Source organism: Astatotilapia calliptera, chromosome 6, assembly GCF_964374335.1.
Source record: "Astatotilapia calliptera chromosome 6, fAstCal68.1, whole genome shotgun sequence".
NCBI lineage: Eukaryota > Metazoa > Chordata > Actinopteri > Cichliformes > Cichlidae > Astatotilapia > Astatotilapia calliptera.
The window spans coordinates 235132-255752 of record NC_137427.1 but is presented as its reverse complement, the minus strand read 5'-3'; the positions used below and the strand labels follow the sequence as shown (position 1 = coordinate 255752).

Below are 20621 nucleotides of genomic sequence, written 5' to 3'. Positions count from 1 at the left end.
ATTTTCACGGACCGGCCTTTAAGGTGTCGCGGATAAATTAGGGAGGGGCTAATAATCGGCTCAGTCATTTTTAATGATCGTTGAAAGCCCAGATCGTAATCGTGATTAAAATTCGATTAATTGAGCAGCCCTACTTGGCATCATCATATGTATTTGTACATTCCCTGACCATATGCCCATTTTATTTGACATTGTTCCTCTTTTAAAACCAACCTGCCAGAGGGTCTGCAGATGGAAATTAGCCCAAGGCTGCATTGAATCATATCTGTTATTAACCTCTGTCTCTCTTCCACAGCATGTCTTTTATCCTGTCTTCCTTCTCTCACCCCAACCGGTCGCAGCAGATGGCCGCCCCTCCCTGAGCCTGGTTCTGCTGGAGGTTTCTTCCTGTTAAAAGGGAGTTTTTCCTTCCCACTGTCACCAAAGTGCTTGCTCATAGGGGCTCATATGATTGTTGGGTTTTTCTCTGTATCTATGAAGCGCCTTGAGGCGACTTTTGTTGTGATTTGGCGCTATATAAATAAAATTGAATTGAATTGAATTGAAGGCTATAATCTGTCACATTTACATTTGTTAAAATGTTCATTAATATGTATTGCCCCTCTTTCTAAATAAAATAAAATCGTCCTGCTGTTAGACGGCTTGCACCTGGCCGACGCTGTTGTGCCGAACTTAATACCAGTCTCTTGCCACGTCAAGTACCAAGTGAGTTTAAGCATGCAGTTATCCATCCTTTACTTAAGAAACTGGGCTCAGACATTTCAATTACGACAAACTTCAGACCCATCTCAAAGCTTCCTTTTCTGAATAAGATCCTGGAAAAGATTGTTCACACTCAGCTGAGGAACCATCTAAGTGATTTTCAAATTCCAGAAGCTCTTCAGTCCGACTCTAAGCTGTTTCACAGCATGGAGACACCTCTCATAAAGGTTATGAATAACATTTTGTTAGTGACGGACTGTGGTAAAAATGTATTGGTTGTTTTGTTGAATCTGACTGCTGCATTTGACACAGCGGATCATGACCTGCTGATCTCTCGACTACAGCATTGTGTAGGAATTTCTGGCTTGGCAGCTTCATGGATAAAACCATATCTCTCTGACAGGAACGTTTGTGTTAAGTTGGGTTCGGCCTCATCCTCTGTGGCCCCTCTGCCATGAGGTGTACTGCAAGGATCTATTTTTGGGCCACTACTGTTTTCATTGTATCTCCTGCCACTGGGAGCCACTGGGAAATTGAAAACACAAAATTTAATTTCATCTATATGCTGACGATTGCCAGCTTTACCTACCTTTCAATCACTGTGATAGCGCCTCGATTGGACTCCTGCTTGATTGTCTTAGCAAAGTTAAATCATGGCTGGCCCTGCAGTTTTTTAATTTTAATGAATGTAAAACATTGGGACTGAATAAAAGTCCCTATCTGGTACACCAGATGTTGACTTTGCTCCTCACCTGAAGAGCTCGGTTACTAATCTTGGGCTGCACTTAGTTTTGATGGCCACATAAATGGCGTAGTAAAATCCTCATTCTGTCACCTCAGACGTCTATTGAAGGTCAAGCCTTTTCTTTCCAGGCGTGACTTGGAAACTGTTAGGTATTTTAGTACCATGGTAGCATTTACTGGATATTGTTTTATAGTGACATTATGCAGGAAAACTCTGTCATTCAATAAGGCCCCTTTGTTTCAGTGTTTTTCTCTTTGACCCAAGAATTGATGTGTGAGAATCACAGGCTGGTACAAGGTTGAAATACCACAGAGATCACTCCCTCAGCTACATTAGTTTCTTAATCTTTTAGACGCCTGTTGAAGGCCAAATGGTTTGTTTCAGATTTCACTAATGTAAGAACTCTTCGTTTTGTGCCTTGAAAATATGTCGCTGAGATAATCACAATTGTAGCTGAACTAATAAACTACACAAAGGATGCTTCTTCACCCAAGGGCAGGAAGACACTGCCTTATCTTGGTCTGTACTGGTTTAAACTGATAAATCTGCTGTCTCATGAATTTTACCCTCTATATAAACTGTTGTACTTGTGAATAAAGTTGAGTCACTTTGGGAAGACAACCTGAAGCAGTCTCTGTTTTCTTGTTCTCCCAAGCTGCTCCCGAGCTGCTCGTACTAACACGCTGAATGGCATGCTTGAATATTACTTGAGAATATATTTGACTGTGTTACAGACTAAGGGACATTCTCTGCTGATAGGTGAAGGTACATTCTCTGCTGATAGACGTCCACGCCTCGGAGGAAGCCGATCCACGGAGTAGGCCCTGGAAACAGTTTCCTTCAATTTTGGTGTCAGAAGTGGGATCCTGACGAAGGTAGGCACTTGTCTTTTTATTTTATAAGACTGTGTTATGCCTTTCTCAGTGATCCACATAGAAACGGGATACGCTGACGAGGCCTTCTTCAGTGGCCCACATAGTAACAAGTGGGATACACTGAGGAGCCTTATTTAGTGGCCCACATAGAAACACAGGAAGTTGCCTGTTGTTTTGTAAATAAAAGCAGAAAGGACACAGGAAGTTGCCTGCTGTCATAAACTAAGAAGTTGCTCACCAGCAGAAAGGACACAGGAAGTTGCCTGGGGTCATAAAACGAGAAGTTGCTCGTTAAAAAGTGAGAAGTTGCTCACTAAAAAGATAAAATTGCTAGCAAAAAATCAAGTAACCTCAGGTGTGCCACAGCAAAAATAGAAACTAACTTAAATCCTTCAAAGCGTCTAAACCCCTCTGGAAATCACTGACCATGGGTCAGAATAATTCAAAGACCGATAAAAAATCAAAATTAACTGTAAAACCGAAAAAAATAAAATATAAAATCACAAATAGCGGCTCAGTACGACTCCTACTTCCGGTTACGTTTAACCCACGCTCGCGAATCAATGAAGACTTCCATGATTACGTATCCAGAACATGCGGAAGTGCTTACGTGACTGATTTCGTCTCGAACTTAAGAACTATAACTTTAATGCATCCTAATGTATTTCCGGAGCCCTATCCCGAACGATTATCGCCAGAAAACAGGTCAGTAGAAATGTTAAATACTATTTGTGATAAGAAAAGTAGGCTGATTAAAAAGTCCTGTAAAAAATATATGATAGAATGTCGTGATGTGACCAATCGCATGCTACCACTATGGAAAAAAGGACCCGAGCCAGACGTAAATGCTTTAAATCAAGCCAGTGTAGGCTCTAGTAAATCCACTGCAGAAAAAACTAGCCTTATATGCCCATCCGTTCAACCTACGGCTCCGCCGCCTTATGATGAAAAAACAGAATTAATAGCTGCTGCGGCGGCTGCACGTCATCAGCGCGTATATCCTGATTTAACAGCAGAATCCCAAAAGAGTGAGGAAGGCACTGAAATGACACCTAAATCAGAAGAAGATGACTGGTTTAACCTAGATCAAAGACAGGAACGAGAATACACTGAACGAGAAAGAGAGTTACAGGAACATAAAAAGCAAACAAAACAGTTAATGACAGAGTGTGAGGAAATCATGAAAGATCCTTTAACTGAACGTACGGAAGCCGAACTGCAGGAAGCCGTTTCTGTCATAGATAATCATGTTCAGCGCCACACTAGAGTAGCGACTGGTTTAACTGTGCCAAAAGCAATAACTAACACCAGAAATTTAATAAGGAACTACTTAAAGCAGAAAAAAGAGGAAAAAACTCAAGAGGGCCCCCACAAAAACACCCGTTATAAAGAAAAGCAGGGATCACAATTTAATGACGTCAGCACCTCCCTCCCGTTCATGATAATAGGGGACATGTGTTGCATTCAACCCCCTAAAATTTCAGAGTTAGCAGCAACCATTAAAGAACTTCCCGATCCTCTACAAAATCCTACAGCCTTTGTTTCTGCATTACAGAGAAGTACCAGATACCACCACTTGGGTGGGCCTGACTATAGATATATATTATGTCAACGAATCCCAGGTGTGACTGAATCTCAGCTTATTGAAGAAGTAGAGGAACTAGACCCTAAAAATGACCAAGCAGCCAACACCACCTCGTTTTTGTGGATAAATGATGACAAAATCACAGCCTTTTTTCAAAATCTAAAGAGATTTCTGCTCACAATGTCTAGAGATAAAATTGATTTAAATGCAGTAACCATGTGTAAGCAAAAGCCAGATGAATCCATTCTAGTGTTTATGAAACGTTTCACACACTGCTGGACTAATGAGGCATGCATGCCTGAAGGAGGAAATGATCAGATTTTCATAACAACATTCTTAAACAATATTCATCCAGAATGTTCACAACTATTGAAGCTGACTGCCACTGATAATCTCTATGACATGAAAATAAAGAATTTTATCACACTTGTCAAAACAAAAGCTGGTGCAGATCTTTTCCCCAACAGCACGAAGGCTAAAAGTGTTAAGATGTTGTTGAACTTTGATGTTGAAGGCTCAGAGGAAAGTGAAAAAATGATGTATGCAGGGGCCCCGCCCCCTCAACAAGCGCAGCAGGGAGATTTCAGAAGGAGAGATAGGAGTGGAGACGTATGTTTTTATTGTGGAAAAATAGGACACTGGAGGACGGAATGCAAATCAGCGGCACATAGGTCTCAACCACAAAACACAGGACCAGCTCCTGCCACTAGGCGTAAGCAGAGCTCTTACAGACAAGGTAACTGGCAACGCAGACAGGAATCACATCAAAATAATGGCCCCTTTGCACTTAGGCAGCAACCTTATAATCCACATTTTAATCCCCACCCATATGATAACGAAAGACTGGACCGACAATAGGGAGGCCCAGGTGATGATGAGGGACAGTGTGAAGCACTACACACGATGCTGCATTTGCAATTGTCCCGTAACACAGAAGGCTTGCCCATGTTAGATATAGAGATAGGTGAAAAGACTTATTCCTTTTTAGTTGACAGTGGAGCCACTAAAAGTTCACTGTCTGGAAAATTCTATAGTGGGCCTGTTTCCTCTGTGTGCATCAACACCATGGGAATAAACGGAACTCTAGTGCAATGCCCCAAAACTCATTCTCTAAAAACACGCTGGGGCCCAAAACCAGATGAAATTACATATCATCCATTCATAATTATTCCAAACTCGCCTGTGAATCTATTAGGCAGAGATTTAATGGCAAAAATGAACTTGTGTATTTCATTTAACACAAAGGGTGAAATGTTTGCAGATACTGATAACAGCTATGTTTTCTCTGCCCTATGCACCGACACCATGGAGAAGGAACAGCCTCTGTGTCAGCTGGACGCCTCAGCGGAGAATGAACTCAATATCCATCTGACTGGTACCCCACGTCACACACTGTGCCAAACACGTGTACAGACACCGTTACCAGGTAGCCCCATGCCTGGAAGCCACATATTTGTTTCTCTCACACTGTTCAACAACATGATAACTGCTCACACCAGTGAAGGCCAAACAGTGGTTTTGTCACATAACTCATACTAGAGGCTCACTCATTCAGCACAAAAAGCAGAGCTCATGGCTTTAATACGCGCCTGTGAGTTACATGTGGATAAGCGGGTAACAATTTACACTGATAGCCGTTATGCATTCGGTGTGGTGCATGACTTTGGCACATTGTGGAGACAAAGAGGATTTAGATCTGCTGATGGGAAATCGATCGCTAATTCTGACCTTGTTCAAAGACTTTTGCAGGCTATACAGCTGCCATCGGCAATTGCAGTTGTTAAAACGAAGGGGCACAGCACGGCTGACACAGACGAAGCAGTGGGAAATGCTCTTGCAGACGTAACCGCGAAAGCAGCTGCTGCCTCACAGCAACCACCCAGAAGGGAAGTATTATCTTTGCCTTTACAGCTGCCACTTGTCACGCTCCCAGACTATTTAGAAACAAATGTTGACCTAAAATTCATACAAGAGCAAGCCTCTGCCTTAGATTACACTTACTGGGAAAGTAATGATTGTACCTTAGATAACAGAGACGGCTTATACAAAAACCTTGAGGGTTTGATTGCCCTCCCATCTTCACTACTGCCAATCCTTGTCCGCCATTTTCACGGTGTGAGTCATGTCGGACAAAGAGGGGTAATAGGAGCAATAAAATCAAGATTTGTAATCAAGAAAACATCACACGCAGTAAAACGCATATTAGCAACCTGTCTAACATGTGCACGAACTAATGTAGGAAAACCAAAAGCAAAACATCAGCATTTACCACAACCAGATTTCCCATTTCATACATTACAGATTGATTTTACACACATGCCAGCGCAAGGAAGCATCAAGTACTTACTGGTAATAGTGGACCAATTTAGTAAATGGGTAGAAGCTTACCCAACATCAAAAGAAACTGCAGAAGTAGTCTGTCAAAAGTTGTGCAATGAAATAATACCCAGATTTGGAATACCTCACCAAATTAACAGTGATAGAGGACCTTCATTCACATCAGAAGTAATTCAAAAGTGTGCTAAAACTCTAGCAATAGACTGGAAATATCATGTGCCATACCATCCTCAGAGTTCAGGAGTTGTAGAAAGAATGAATAGGACCATAAAAAATCGCCTGACTAAAGCAATGATAGAAACAGGAATGACCTGGATCAAACTACTTCCTCAAATCCTCTGCGAGATTAGAATGACTCCATCCGCAGCAACCAAATTATCTCCATTTGAAATAATCATGGGAAGACCGTTTCCAACACCATGGTCAGCCTCCAGAGGGGCACCGCTATTGGAAGGGGACATAGACACTGCATTGTCTGACTATGTTCATAACCTGGTAGAAACACTGAATAATAACTATCAGAAAGTTTGTCTCTCTCAGCCTCTCCCTTCCACAGATCCAACCCATCCGTGGAAACCAGGAGATGCGGTGTTGGTAAAGTCGCTAAAACCAAGGGCACTCGGGGAGGCCGCGTGTTCCAGCCCCCAGACTGTACTTGCAGTGACGAGAACCAGCATCCTAACAGACGGACAACCTCAGTGGATTCATGCCAGCAGGGTTAAGACCAGCCCCACCAAACCACCTAAGGCGTCGGATCAAGTAGATGACGTCTCCGGCGAGCCAGCGCCCGGATTCAATACACCTATAGATGACAACTCAGGCGAGCCAGCGCCCGGATTCAATACACCTACACACACACACAATCACTGATTAACACACAACACCTGAAAGAGCCAAGACTCAGAAAGCCCTCTGATCCCCCGCCTGAACAACAACAAGGTACTCGAACATCCAGCAGGAACAGAAAGCCTAGAGTACCACACAATGTCTAACCTGATAAAGATAGACTCGTTTCATCCTGATAATGGAGAAAATGAAATGCCCATTGTCATCACACGACGCTTATACGGTGTCTCTCGAACCTGGGACCAGGCCAGGAGACGACTAAAGAACTGTCTTTTTTATATATTTAGGTTATTAATCATATCTACTGCATTAACCTTAGGATTTTTATTTACTATTTCGTATTGTAAAGTGCAACCCTGTTCACATTTCTGCAAGCCACATTCTCAATGATAACCCGTATAGCTACCAGTACAGCTACTTCAATGTATTTGCAATTAGCACAAATTGATCCTGAGGATGTGCCAGATGTTACCAATGATGTTCCTGATGTGTATATTGAACATTAGGCTGTGAACTATTACATTTTATGATTTGCTTTTTATATTGTGTTATTACATTTGTGATTTTTCCTTTCTATTTGAGTTATTATTTTTTTTAAAAATAATAATAAAAAAAAGAGTGGAACTGTTAGGTATTTTAGTACCATGGTAGCATTTACTGGATATTGTTTTATAGTGACATTATGCAGGAAAACTCTGTCATTCAATAAGGCCCCTTTGTTTCAGTGTTTTTCTCTTTGACCCAAGAATTGATGTGTGAGAATCACAGGCTGGTACAAGGTTGAAATACCACAGAGATCACTCCCTCAGCTACATTAGTTTCTTAATCTTTTAGACGCCTGTTGAAGGCCAAATAGTTTGTTTCAGATTTCACTAATGTAAGAACTCTTCGTTTTGTGCCTTGAAAATATGTCGCTGAGATAATCACAATTGTAGCTGAACTAATAAACTACACAAAGGATGCTTCTTCACCCAAGGGCAGGAAGACGCTGCCTTATCTTGGTCTGTACTGGTTTAAACTGATAAATCTGCTGTCTCATGAATTTTACCCTCTATATAAACTGTTGTACTTGTGAATAAAGTTGAGTCACTTTGGGAAGACAATCTAAAGCAGTCTCTGTTTTCTTGTTCTCCCAAGCTGCTCCCGAGCTGCTCGTACTAACACGCTGAATGGCATGCTTGAATATTACTTGAGAATATATTTGACTGTGTTACAGACTAAGGGACATTCTCTGCTGATAGGTGAAGGTACATTCTCTGCTGATAGACGTCCACGCCTCGGAGGAAGCCGATCCACGGAGTAGGCCCTGGAAACAGTTTCCTTCAGAAACTGTCATCCATGCTTTTATAACCTTACGCTTAGATAACTGCAACTCCCTTTTAATAGGGGTTGGCCAAAGCACTCTGCCACGGCTGCAAATGCCTGACGTTCATGAAGTCATTACTAGTTAACATTAAAGGGATGGTTGGCTCAGCAGTGCTCTGACTGTTTTTCACCCTGGCTACAGTGCTGAAGAGAAATCTAGGGTTGTTCTTATTTTCTTCAACCAGTGATGAATAGCATTAGTATAGCATTAGTATAGTATAGCACAGTACAAATGTTTTTAGTTTTTTTTTTAGAGCAACAAACTATTTCTCCAGGCTAAATGATGATCTTCTAAATTAGTTTCCTCTCCATCTTAGCAGTTATCTGTTAATTATACTAGGGGCTGACTGCGTGACAAGTGGCGGCGGCGCAGCAGTCGTGGATGTGAGTCAAGGCTCACAGGCGGCAGGTGGCCGGCGCACAGGCCCCCACCGCATGCTGGCCTCTGGTGGAAGCCAGGCAGGTCCAGCTGCCGTGCAGACCTCAACTCTAACCCTGGGCAGGTCCCTCCCGGAGTGGGTATGCGTGCGGAAGTAGGCTGTGCCCTGGCTGGCCTCTCCCTGGGACCGGTACGGGTGCCAAAGCAGTCCGGTCATCAGTCACTCCCATGCAGTCAAGGGATGTCGGCGGGGTCTTCGCCAAGACCCGATCCGAGCTGCCAAACTCTACCAACTGCATCCGGTGCTTGGACCGATCCTGCAGTTGTTCCTGCTGGCGGTAACACCGCTCCCTCTTTGTAGCTGCGAGTTTGGCCACCATTTGGGCCAACGCCTCCCTTGGCTGTCCCGGTCATGGTTCTGCCATGCTACGATCCTGGGTTTCGGGATGCACAGCAGACCAGATCACATTCTTTCACTTTTCTTTTATCTCTGCTGTTGTTTTGAACACTCGGTTGCAGCTTTTCAGCTGTCGCCACAGACACCAACAACAACAACAACAACAACAGGACCCAGTTCATTCTTCTTTTAAGCCAGTAAGGCTTGATTTCTCATGCCGCTCAGGTGTGACTCTGCAGCGGTGCCACAGACAATGCTCCGCCACACCACCCCTAGCCTGGACCCTCTCAGTGAGGTCATTGTCAAGACTGGCTACAGATACTGAATACAGAACGTGGCAAACGTCAGCCACTGTATGCCAGGAGTGAACAAGACATCGATTCACTGATTCAAACCACGAGAATCTACAGCAATAACATCGGAATTTCATTCAGACTGGAGAAATGTAGTTGGACGGTAACGAAAAGAGGGATGCTAGTCAGAACTGAGGGGACTGCACTACCAGAAGCAACAATGCAGACATTGAGGACAGCTACAAGTACCCAGGAATCCTACAGGCAAATGGGAATCATGAAGAAGCTGCTAGGGAAGTCCCAACCATCAAGTACCTGCAGAAAGTAAGGCAAGTCCAGAGGAGTCAGCTGAATGGGAGGAATAAGATCCGGGCAATCAGCACCTACACCCTGCCGATGATCAAGTACCCTGTTGGGATAATAAGCTGGCCAAAGGAGGAGACAGAAGCCACTTGCATCAAGACAAGAAAGCTCCTGACCATGCATGCAGAGTATTACCCCAAATCCAGCACCCCAAGGCTGTACACTAAGCAGAACGGAGGAGGCCGAAGACTAGTGAGTTTCAGAACCACTGTCCAGGATGAGACAACGAACATCCATGAGTACATCAAAAAGTTGGCCACAACTCATTATGTCCTTAGTGAATACCTCAGGCAGCAGAAACCTGAGTAAGACGAGAAGCAAGGAGAGGAACCATCATAGAAGGACAGGCCCCTGCACGGTATCTACCACCGTTAGTGGGCAAGCAGAGGAAGATGGCCATAGTGATGTAGCTGAACCTAGTGATAGCAACATCAAGAAAAAGTAACATGATAAGCAGAAGTACCAAGGGCTGAGAGAGGAGCCCGAGAAGATGCGGAGAGTGAAGGTAACAGTGGTTCCCATGGTAATCATAATACATAACCTCTGAACTGGCCTAGTGGCTCCAGCAAAATGTGGGGTGACATTCAACATCTCTGTCTAGAAGAGGGTGGAACTAGGAACAGCAAAGATACTGTGCAGGAACCTCAGGCTCCCAGGCCTTTGGTAGAGGACCTGAGCTGAAGTGGGCCACCCACAATGTCTTACATCTTTCTCCATCTCTAAACAAAATGATCTTATCTCTCATTTGTTTCCTTTGTAGTACTTCAGTAGTTAGCTGATGTACTGTGACCAGAACATAAAAAAGCACCGTTATGACCTCCTTTAACTAACAGTAGCAATGCATAAATTATATGGTTTTGCCTCTTTATCTTTATCTGATACGTCCTTATGATGGATAAACCAATAGGACTGTATTTTACCTGTAATCGGTCCTACATTTACTTTCAGATCGGTTTGATGTTTAAAGGGTTGCAGTGATGGGAAATAACTTACGATGTGAGTCAGTGTTAAACCTAAAGTAAGGAGCACGCTTGGAAAATGTATAAAGTAGGAAGATGAAATATTTGTGTTGAAATGTGGAGAATAAAAGTAAAAAGCTGTCAGAAAAACAAATACGGATATAAAGTACAGATACTTGAAAACTTTAGTTGTGGTACTTGTGCAGTACACAGCACAAGGTCAAACTAGGAACAGGAGAATCACCTGCTGAGGGCTGCTTGCCGTGGACACGTGGAACATCAGCTTGAATTCTCTGAACGTTGTAAAAACTGACTGCCTCCCTGTTGAGTCTTCTGACAGGAAACAAAAACAAGCAAACAGAAAGTAACAACAATTACCAAACACCATTCTGACATCATTGCAGAACCAGGACAAACAAGGACCCGGTTTTGTTTCAGAAAAAGAAATGGTGCTGGTACCGCTGGTATCTTTCAGTGGACCTCTGTGGCCCAGAAGGTCCAGGAACTGATCTAGAGCGGGACTGCCAGAGTCACTGTTGTCCTCCTCGGTGGACTGACCAGCCCGACAGAATAACACGCCCACTTTGCGCTGGAACTTCAGCTGCAGTAAAACAAAGAAAAGCAGGCAGGGTCAGCGTGGACCATCGGGACTCTGAAGGTGCTGGTTATAAGATCAATTCAGAAGGTTTGGAACTGATGCGTGAATTACGCTCCAGCGGGAAATCTTTTAACCCTACCCGGTAACCTTCTGCATAACCAGACATGAAGCGCCTGAGAAACTTGAACGTGTGTAAAGTTGCGGTGAAGGTCTAAGAGGGGTTAGATTTCCCACACAAGTGAAAATCATTTGTATAATAATTTGTATAATAGTTAGTTGAAACAGGAGTACTTCAGAAATTGGAGAAAATGCTGGTGTCACTGTTTGTACTGGATTTACTGGTTTTATTGTTTATATTGACTTGATGATGCCGTGTCAGGAGACCTTTGGTCATTTCACACAACATCGGAAGGTCAGCTGACTTCTCCCTCTTGCAGTGGACGTTTTAGGGCACCTGGACAAAAAGATGAGCCTATCACAGTGTTTTACCTCGTCTCTTACCTGAGACACCTGAAGGCAGGAGCACCCTCCTGCCGCTCATGTGGATATCTCATATTAATGCGATAGTAAACTTATCATCTTCCTGCTGTGTTCTCAGGCTGATGTCCGTCTGTGTCGTCTCCTGGGATTTCAGTCTGACTGGAGCTTAAAGAGACCTCTCTTCTTCTGCTCAGGCTCCCAGTGGCCACTTAAAAAACTGCTTTGTATCACTTTGCTAAACTTCTGAGAGAGCACAACAAGAAGGTTTTCTTTATTTTGTACTGACCTCTGGGAGGGCCACCAAAAAGTAAGGAAAACGTGACAAAAACTGTAGCTGATTAAAAAGGTACATCTTACTTGTTCCAGCTAATACCATCAAGTCTGAGTTTGTCTCTAAACTGGACAGAATCACAGAAGCTTTATTAGGATCTCTAAAGCTCTAGAAGGATGAGATAATAGTGAATCATTTCTTTCAGACAGAGAACTCGTAGCTGCTGCCTGTGAAAACCTCTCTGAGGATGTGTGTTTGGGTGTTTTTGAAGAATACGCTACTCAGCATTGATCAGCATGGTGGACGTAGCACGAGAAGCTGAATTCTTATGCCAACTGTTTCATTATGTGAAAGCGTCACAGCATCAAAAGCCCGATTTAGCAAAATGGCTATGAAACGGGATTCTAGTTTAACACAGACCATCCTGTCAGAAACATGGGAAGGCCAACCATGGCAGTGGCAGGTATTTCATGGTCAGCTGGTGGGTGGCACACTGGGACTGGCTCACCTCCTGCTGGTCCAGCTGCAGCAGCAGTTCAGGGACTCTGGGTGAATCTGCAGCCAGTCTGAGACTGTGGATGCTAAGTTGAGGAACCACAAACTCGAGAACATCCTTCAGAGGAAGACGTCGACTGGTCCCGTGTTTGGATGAAGATGGGATAGAGTCCTCTGTGATGGATCCTCTCAGGGTAGACAGCTGAAAGAGGGGGCGTGATTGGATCAGACTAAAAGGACAAACAGGGATTAACAGCATCACCAACAGTCACTTTATAAATTAGTAATCGAAAATGATCTCAAACCAGACTGTGATCAGGTCAGGTCAGGTCGCCTAACCAGTCACGTGACCGGTCACATGACTAGTTACCTGACCAGTCCTGAGGATCATCCTGTAGTTGTACTGTGTCTCATCACTCCTCTCCTCCAGTTTCTCTCGCCGGAGGCTCAGAGACACTGGACCAAAGTTCTCATCAATGCCAAAATAATTTTGGTGATCTGACAGAAAAAACACAGAAGGTCACTCACATCAGTGAAAACAGAAACCTGAACGCAGTAACAGTGCTTAAATTAATCAGGGGTGTCGAACTCCAGGCCTCGAAAGCCGGTGTCCTGCAGGTTTTAGAGCTCACCCTGGGTCAACACCTGAATCACATAATTATTTCATTATCAGGCCTCTGGAAAACTTCAAGACATGTTGAGGAGGTCATTTAGTCATTTAAACCAGCTGTGTTGGATCAAGGACACATCTAAACCCTGCAGGACACCGGCCCTCGAGGCCTGGAGTTCGACACCTGTGTGTTAGATCTTCAGATCTTCATATTCAGTTCATTTCTTTTCATTTACAGTCAGAAATATTATTGCACTTCAGGGTTTGTTTTTAGCACACAGTCACATGTTGATCGTGTCGCCTATCCTTATGGCAGAATGTTTCTGTTGGAAGTTATTGAACTGTTTATTTTTTAACTCTATGGATACTGAGATCTATTACAAACTCTTCCTGTTATAAATATCTTTTGTTGGAACTAGATTAAACTGGTGGCACTATTTTAAAAAGCGTCCTTGCTTTACTTTTAGCAAGAGCATCCAGCTTCTGCATCGTGGTGAAGTCTGGCCCTCGACTGGACCTTACCTTGGTTGTAGAAGTATTTCAGGTAGTATCTGGCTCCCAGGTCAATGTGTTCAATGTCGTGATTATTCATCAGATGTTGGTCGAACGCCCGAGTTCCTCCACGAAACTCCAACACTGAGATGCTCGCGTTGGTGCGGTGGGTGCTGAGCGGCGGATCGCTGAAGGATGTGTCTGCTGCAGCACCGCAGGTGGAGGTGTTGGCCCGAGTCAGGCCCAGCCTCCTTTCCATCTCCCCTCCAATCTCATTATGAAAGAACGGACAGCTGCTCACCAGAAAGTTGTTTTTGTCACGTTCATCAGGGCTTAAAGCATCAAACACATCACATCCAGAGGTGGAGACGTTCCTTCTGTGCTGGAGGTCTGCTTGGGGGACGAAGCCGCTGCTGAAGTTGAAGAGGACACTCTGACTATCATAATGAGAAAAGCATTTGTAAGAGATTGCGCTGGGTCTTGTGTCCCTGTTTGTCCTCTGATTCCTTAGTCTGCTGAGGATCGATGTCTCCGGCTTTGTTTTCTGAACATGCGACACATAAACCGAAGCGTTCACATAGTTGGGTACATAGATGACATCCCCATGAGCAATGCGAGCGGCAGTCTGCAGACTGGGCGACAGTGCAGCACGAAGCTGTGCAGGTTCTGGGAACGGAGGCGGTGCGCTGGGCACCTGCTGCTTCAGCCTCCAGGAAGGAGTCTCAGTGGATTGTGACAAACTTTGGCGGTCCAGTGTCGAAGTGCTGCAGCACTTTCGCCTCAGACTTGCGTCTGTGTTTGGGTTGATGGCAGCAGGGTCCATGTCTTCAGCTCCGACATCACTGATCGTCACCTCACTGTTGCTTCTCTTCATCCTTGCCAAACTCCTGCTGGTGGAAGGACTCGGGCGAACTGGGAATGTAGTCTCTGACCTGGGCTGGGGGTCCAGGCTCTTGTTGGAATGGGGAGGTTGACTCAGAAAGCTCAAGTTCAGACCCTCCTGAGCATCCCTCCTCTGAGACAAGTCGGACATTCGGGCCCTGACCCCCATCTTTGGTACAACAGGAGCTCCCTGAACGACCGGAGGTCCCATAGTCCCGATCCTTGGAAAGTCTAAGAAACACTGCTGTTAGTCTAGTCCAGAAGGACCCTGAACCACTGCCAGGACTCAGACCCGAAGTTCATGACTCCTGTGAGATCTAATAGGTCCACAGTCTGATTAGGATCAGAGACAGGAAGTACATCCTGGACTCACCATCCACAGCGATCTGAAACAAGAAAAGGTTGTCATGCACTCCTGTTGAGGTGAATCACCTGTTTACCTGTGCTACAAGTACAGGTGTGAACATGCGCTAGTCAATCCCAGCTGCTCATTCGCCTGTAGGTGTGACGCATCTGTTCGGCTGAAAAACATGAAGCGTCATGCCTGAGAATTTAAAACACAAACGTGGCAGACGGACCAGCTCTGGTATGGGGAAGAGCCACAGGACAAACCTGTGCCCAGACGTGAACTAGATGTTATAACCCAGTTATTACTTTATTAATGCGAGAAGCAACAAAACACACCTGAAGTCCACCACGTTACCATGAGAAGGCAGTGTGTGTGTGTGTGTGTGTGTGTGTGTGTGTGTGTGTGTGTGTGTGTGTGTGTGTGGTATTTCCAGCAGCTGTCTCCGTCATGTTCAGCAGTAACAGCTGAAGGCTTCAGATATCTGTATGTGGACAAATGTACTCTCAACTGCATACACTGCTCTGTGTGTACTGCATACTGTATACGCTGTACTGTGTTTGGAGCCGGTCTGACGTCAGGTCATAACCTTGAACATTACATTTCTGACATAAAGCTAAAAGCAGACATTGGAAAAATAAACACGGAACAATGCTGCCTGCCTGTATGTTTGAGCACATGCAAACAGATGTGGAGTTCTGTGAAACGTCCCAACACTGTGTGATCACATCGGCAGAGTAAACGCTTTGCAGACAGTCATACAAACTGCTGTTTTCACTTTGGTCAGTTTGGGATCAAGTATCCATCTACCCTGGTGTTAGGAAGTTTTACCTGAAGAATAAAACATAACATGAAATATATTAAAAAGTGATCCTGTTTGACTGTAACTGAATTCAGTTCAGCTTTAAGTTTATAAGATAAAGATGAGATAAACCTTTATTAGTCCCACACGTGGGAAATCATGTCATATAGTATCTTATTCTTATTATCATATCCTATTTCATTGCTTTTCTTAATTTTTGCTACTGTAACTTTGCACTGTCCACTTTCTGCTGTGACACAACAATTTTCCCACGTGTAGGACTAATAAAGGTTATCGTATCTTTTCTTAAAATACAAGTTAGAGCAGTAACCCCCCCCCCCCCCAAAAAAACCCCTAATAGAATAGAATAAGATAAAATAATATAGTATACACAATAGATATATAGTACAATTGATATGTCACATGACAACAGAAGTCTCAGGGTGCTTTGTATTGAAAGGTTAGATGATCTATTTTGGTGCTTTTAAGTGTTTCTTTAATCTTAGTTTCCTGACTACAATCATCAGAACCCCTCAGGACGGCACAGCCAGTGCCCTGGTCCCTCCCTGAATCATCATCAGTGCAATCAGGAGGTGAATGCTGTAGTTCCAAAGACACCACCACCCAGCTGAAGTTTCACATTCATTCAGGAAACTCCTTTTATTGACCTGGCTTCATTTGCCTGTAAAAAATAAGACTATGAAACAAAGCAGCCAGCAAGAGTACAGGAGAGACGATCATGTGTTTAAATGCAGGAAAAGTAGTGTACTAATTCCTGAGGCCAAGTGGGATCTTTACAGATGTTTCTGTCTGAGAACATCTGTAAAGGCGGATCTTCGTTCAAGGGAAATGATGTTGAAGAAGCTGCAGTCATAAGGAGCAGCAGACTGTGGTGCATTGTGGAAAACTGTTGTCAACAGTCGGCCATCTGCAGATGACAGAAATGCCGTAGTTGGGTCATGAAAAGTGAGTCTGAGGAGTTTATAACATCGGCGTGATTGCCTCTTCCTGTCTCCTGACCCAGTCATCTCAGCTGATTACTGGATTACATCACTTCCTGTTCATAGGGCAAAGAGGTCTCTGAGGAATCTGCTTCCTGTTGGCGGAGGGTGGAGTGAGGTGGGGAGGGTGGGGGGTGAGCTTATCTTCAAATTAAGGACAAAGACACAGATTTCAAGAAGCCTGTCCTGCTCGTCATCAAGTTTGCAACTGTCTGCAACACGCCTGTGACATGTATATGCTTTGTGTGAGGTTTCCAGCACATTGACCAGGACATGTCCTTCAACGCACATATTAAACAAATATGTAAGACTGCGTTCTTCCATTTGCGCAACATCTCTAAAGTTAGAAATATCCTGTCTCAGAGTGACGCTGAAAAACTGAACATAACAGAATTGAATTCTGTTATCTGTTACCACACCCAGAAATGTTGTATCAGAAACTTACTACTTCAACATTATTTATCAGCAATTCTGCTCCAGCATCTTTTTTACAATTTCCAAATAACATAAATGTAGTTTTATTCAAATTTAGTGAAAACTTGTTTCTGTCAAACCTTGTTTTCAGTTTTGTGTTCCAAAAGCTGATGTGAATTATCTCCAGCACAAAAAAATCTTTGAATCATCTGCAAATAAAATAAACTGTAATATATCAGATGTTTTTATATATCATTGATGCACAGGATAAATAAGCTTTGGACCCAATGCTGACCCCTGTGGAACTCCACAAACAATGTCCAGGCACTCTGATATTCACCAAGCCTCACAAATTGTTGCCTGTCTCTCAAATAACTGCTGACCCACTCCTCTAATGCTGTAGTGCTCCAGTTTATAAGGTAATATTTCATGATTGATTGTGTCAAAAGCTTCTTGTAGGTCAATGAAAACTCAGACTGTGCATTGTCTTTGATCTGTTTTATTAGTGATATGTTCAGTTAGTTCCATTAATGCCATGGATGTTGATCTATTTGGTCTGAAACCATACTGACTTTCCATTATTATTTTATGTTTATCTATTAATTTGTCAAGTCTATTAATAAAACCTTTTCCAGTATTTGTGAGAATTGTGAGAGTAGAGAAACAGGCCTGTAATGTGAATTGGTGTCAATCTCCATTTTTAAACAGTGGTATTACTTTAGCAGTTTTCATTTGTGTTGGGAACGCACCAGTTTGTAGAGGCAAATTGCAAATGTATGTTAAGGGTTTGGAGCATCGATCAAAGTCTGTAGAGTTTTCAGTTTGTGATTTCCCAACAACATGATTTCCTTTTTTTCCACCACCGTTAAAAACACTGACTGAGGATTAGGCCGGGGGAATATGGCCAGAAATATTTATCACAATATATATTTGAAAATGTGCGATAACGATATAACTGACGCGAGACAAAATACTTTACCACTCCACAACTTTATTAGTGCAAAAAACCCATCAATGTATTTTCACTTAAACAAGCAGCTGTTTTTTATGTGCATTAAAGTTATTTAAAATTTTTACCCATATTCTATCGCCATATTTCATTTTCTAACCATTGCCTAACATTACACCGGTGTTACCGTGAACGTTTGATATGGCCCAGCCCTAGTTGAGGATTACGTTCAATGAGCTTAGTTTCTTTCTCTGCACAGTTTCTTGTGTTCTGTCAGCCAAGTCTGGCCCAACACTTACAAAGAATTTGTTGAACTCATTAACCACATCGCTCATCATTATTAGTCAAATATGAAGGATAATGTAACTGCCTAGAACTATTTTAATAACAATATTTCATGTTTTCCAAATCCCTTTACTGTTATTTTTATTCATATTTAATAATTTCTCAATTTTACATGACCTCAAAATACTAGTTAGTTTATTTTTATACCTCTTGTTCTTATTTTCAACTTCTCTACTTCTGTACTTTATAAATCACCTCACTGCTCAGCAGTACTTCGTTACCTCACTGCTCAGCAGTACTTTGTTTCGGAGAGGGAAATTTTACCTTCTCGAGGACCGAGGATCCAGGGCTCTTCCAGTGTTCTGACTCTCGGATCAGACCCGGACGTCGTGTCAGTCGGTTCCGGTTTGTTTCCCGGTCCAGTCACACTGACACGGACCTCTTGTGCGGGTCCTGGTCTTGGTTCGGTCTCGTTAAACTCTCAGCTGTGTCTGGTCGGACGCTTCAGCTCAGCCAGGCTGGCGATGCGTTTAAGTGATGCTCGGATTCTTTACAGCCAGCCCGGCTGATGCCTTCAGAGGACGTTAATAAACGTGGGAATTTTCTTCACTTGTCTGTCTTTCATTGAGCTGAAAATAAATAAAGTGAAATAGCCCACTGTTCGTTCTGCGGGCGGCTTTCAAAGGTTGTAAACCTTTTGGGGATTCCTAACCTGGATGATCGAGCATGCATGAAGACGATTTGATAAAAATGTCACACACTGCAGTTTTAATTTATTTGGATCCACGTTAAATACACAGTTTTTTTCTCATTACAATATTGATATTACAATATCTCTTGACAAATATTAACATGAGATGAACAGAGATGAAGATCAGACTTCATCAATAACTTCACTAACTCAGTGCTTCAATTTAATACTGTCAAATTATTACTGTGCAGTTTATACTGCTTAACTTTTATTATTGTAATATTAGTAGTATTACTTCAATGTCATTTCATTGCTTACCAAACGTGTAACTCAAGTCATTTCTCATAATGTATGTCAGGATGTGAACCCTTTAAACTTTAATTCTAATCAAGTCACCACATTTCTTTCAATAAAACTCTTAAATCTGGAGTTTAGTCAAATAATTTATCTGGAAATCACAGATGGTGACGCTCTGAGGACTCTATGAAGACGATCAATGTGAATATCAAAGATCTTTTAACCTGTTAAACTTTTTTTAATGTCTCTAATGAATACATACAAAGAATATTCATTGTACAGATTCATGTTTAAGAAATAAATACTGAAAGTAATCCTGCAGCACCTCCATCAGGACAAAAGAGAAAATAATTAAGACAAAGTTGAAGAGCTGTGGAGTTTCAGTCTGACTGAAGCTTTTCTGCCACTCAGACCAGAACTGCACAAAAGAGTTCACTGATAGTTTCACAGTTAGTCCAAGAGAAAGACGACATTTCCAGTTAAACCAGTATTCTAATGAGAAAGGAGAGAGCAGCTCCTAACGCCAAACCCAGAGAGAGGAAGAACGCCATGATGGCTCCAGCTGTTTCTGCTTCATGAGGAAGAACGTTCCTGTTAAAAACCAGAATATTGACATATTATATTATATTATATTATATTATATTATATTATATTATATTATATTATATTATATTATATATTGGAGTACTGTAATTAATTATTATCAGGAAGTCCTAAAAACTCCCTGAAAAGCCTTCAGTTAATCCAAAATTGTTAAGGTAAAATATATATTCTTAGTGCCTATTTTCTGTTTCTATTTTTTATGTAGGCTAGTATATTAAAGAGGCCACTTTTCAGTCATAAAATGTGTTAAAGGTCACAAAGTGGGGAGCAAGACTGGAATACTGTGCAAGACAGGAAAATGCTGCAGCAAGAGTCCTGACAGGGACTAGAAAGAGAGCAGATTTCTCCTTCATTGGCTTCCTGTTAAATCCAGAATCCAAAATCCTGCTCCTCACATACAAGGTCTTAAATAATCAGGCCCCATCTTATCTTAATGGTAAATGGACTGATTCTTATATAGCACTTTTCTACTCTCCCATAGTACTCAAAGCACTGTATACAACATACCACATTCACTCAATCACACCCATTCTCACAAGCACTGACTCTAAACTGAGTG

The 20621-nt window shown here is 42.7% G+C and overlaps 2 protein-coding genes and 1 long non-coding RNA gene across 9 annotated transcripts in view; 1 reads left to right on the top strand and 2 right to left on the bottom strand.

Moving 5' to 3' along the window:
• The window catches only part of LOC113023489 (signal-induced proliferation-associated 1-like protein 2), a 47276-nt gene extending 28226 nt beyond the window's left edge, over nucleotides 1-19050 (bottom strand). For 4 of the 5 annotated variants that reach the window (XR_013909373.1, XM_026169521.2, XM_026169523.2 and 1 more), the window contains exons 1-6: nucleotides 18796-19050; nucleotides 13823-15060; nucleotides 13061-13188; nucleotides 12704-12892; nucleotides 11306-11447; nucleotides 11091-11179 (exon numbers count right to left, since the gene is read on the bottom strand). Coding sequence is in view for 4 of the 5 variants with exons in the window: in XM_026169521.2 (XP_026025306.2) it covers nucleotides 11091-11179; nucleotides 11306-11447; nucleotides 12704-12892; nucleotides 13061-13188; nucleotides 13823-14885 (1611 nt within the window). In the remaining variant the exon portion in view is untranslated. The remainder of the gene's footprint in view (nucleotides 1-11090; nucleotides 11180-11305; nucleotides 11448-12703; nucleotides 12893-13060; nucleotides 13189-13822; nucleotides 15061-18795) is intronic. The other variant, XM_026169522.2, reaches the window with a different exon arrangement.
• On the top strand, nucleotides 2778-8193 carry LOC145429166 (uncharacterized). Of its 2 annotated transcripts, none has more exons than XR_013909381.1 (2): nucleotides 2778-5282; nucleotides 5647-8193. It is a non-coding gene; the product is annotated as an uncharacterized LOC145429166 (long non-coding RNA). The 2 variants fall into 2 exon arrangements; XR_013909382.1 differs by having other exon boundaries at nucleotides 2778-5333.
• Nucleotides 19051-19211: 161 nt separating the features above from the next.
• LOC113023514 (equilibrative nucleoside transporter 1-like) overlaps nucleotides 19212-20621 on the bottom strand; it is a 59520-nt gene continuing 58110 nt past the window's right edge. For both annotated transcript variants that reach the window (XM_026169581.2, XM_026169582.2), the window contains exon 13: nucleotides 19212-20050. In XM_026169581.2, the coding sequence (XP_026025366.1) occupies nucleotides 19939-20050 (112 nt within the window). In that variant the 3' untranslated portion in view covers nucleotides 19212-19938. The remainder of the gene's footprint in view (nucleotides 20051-20621) is intronic.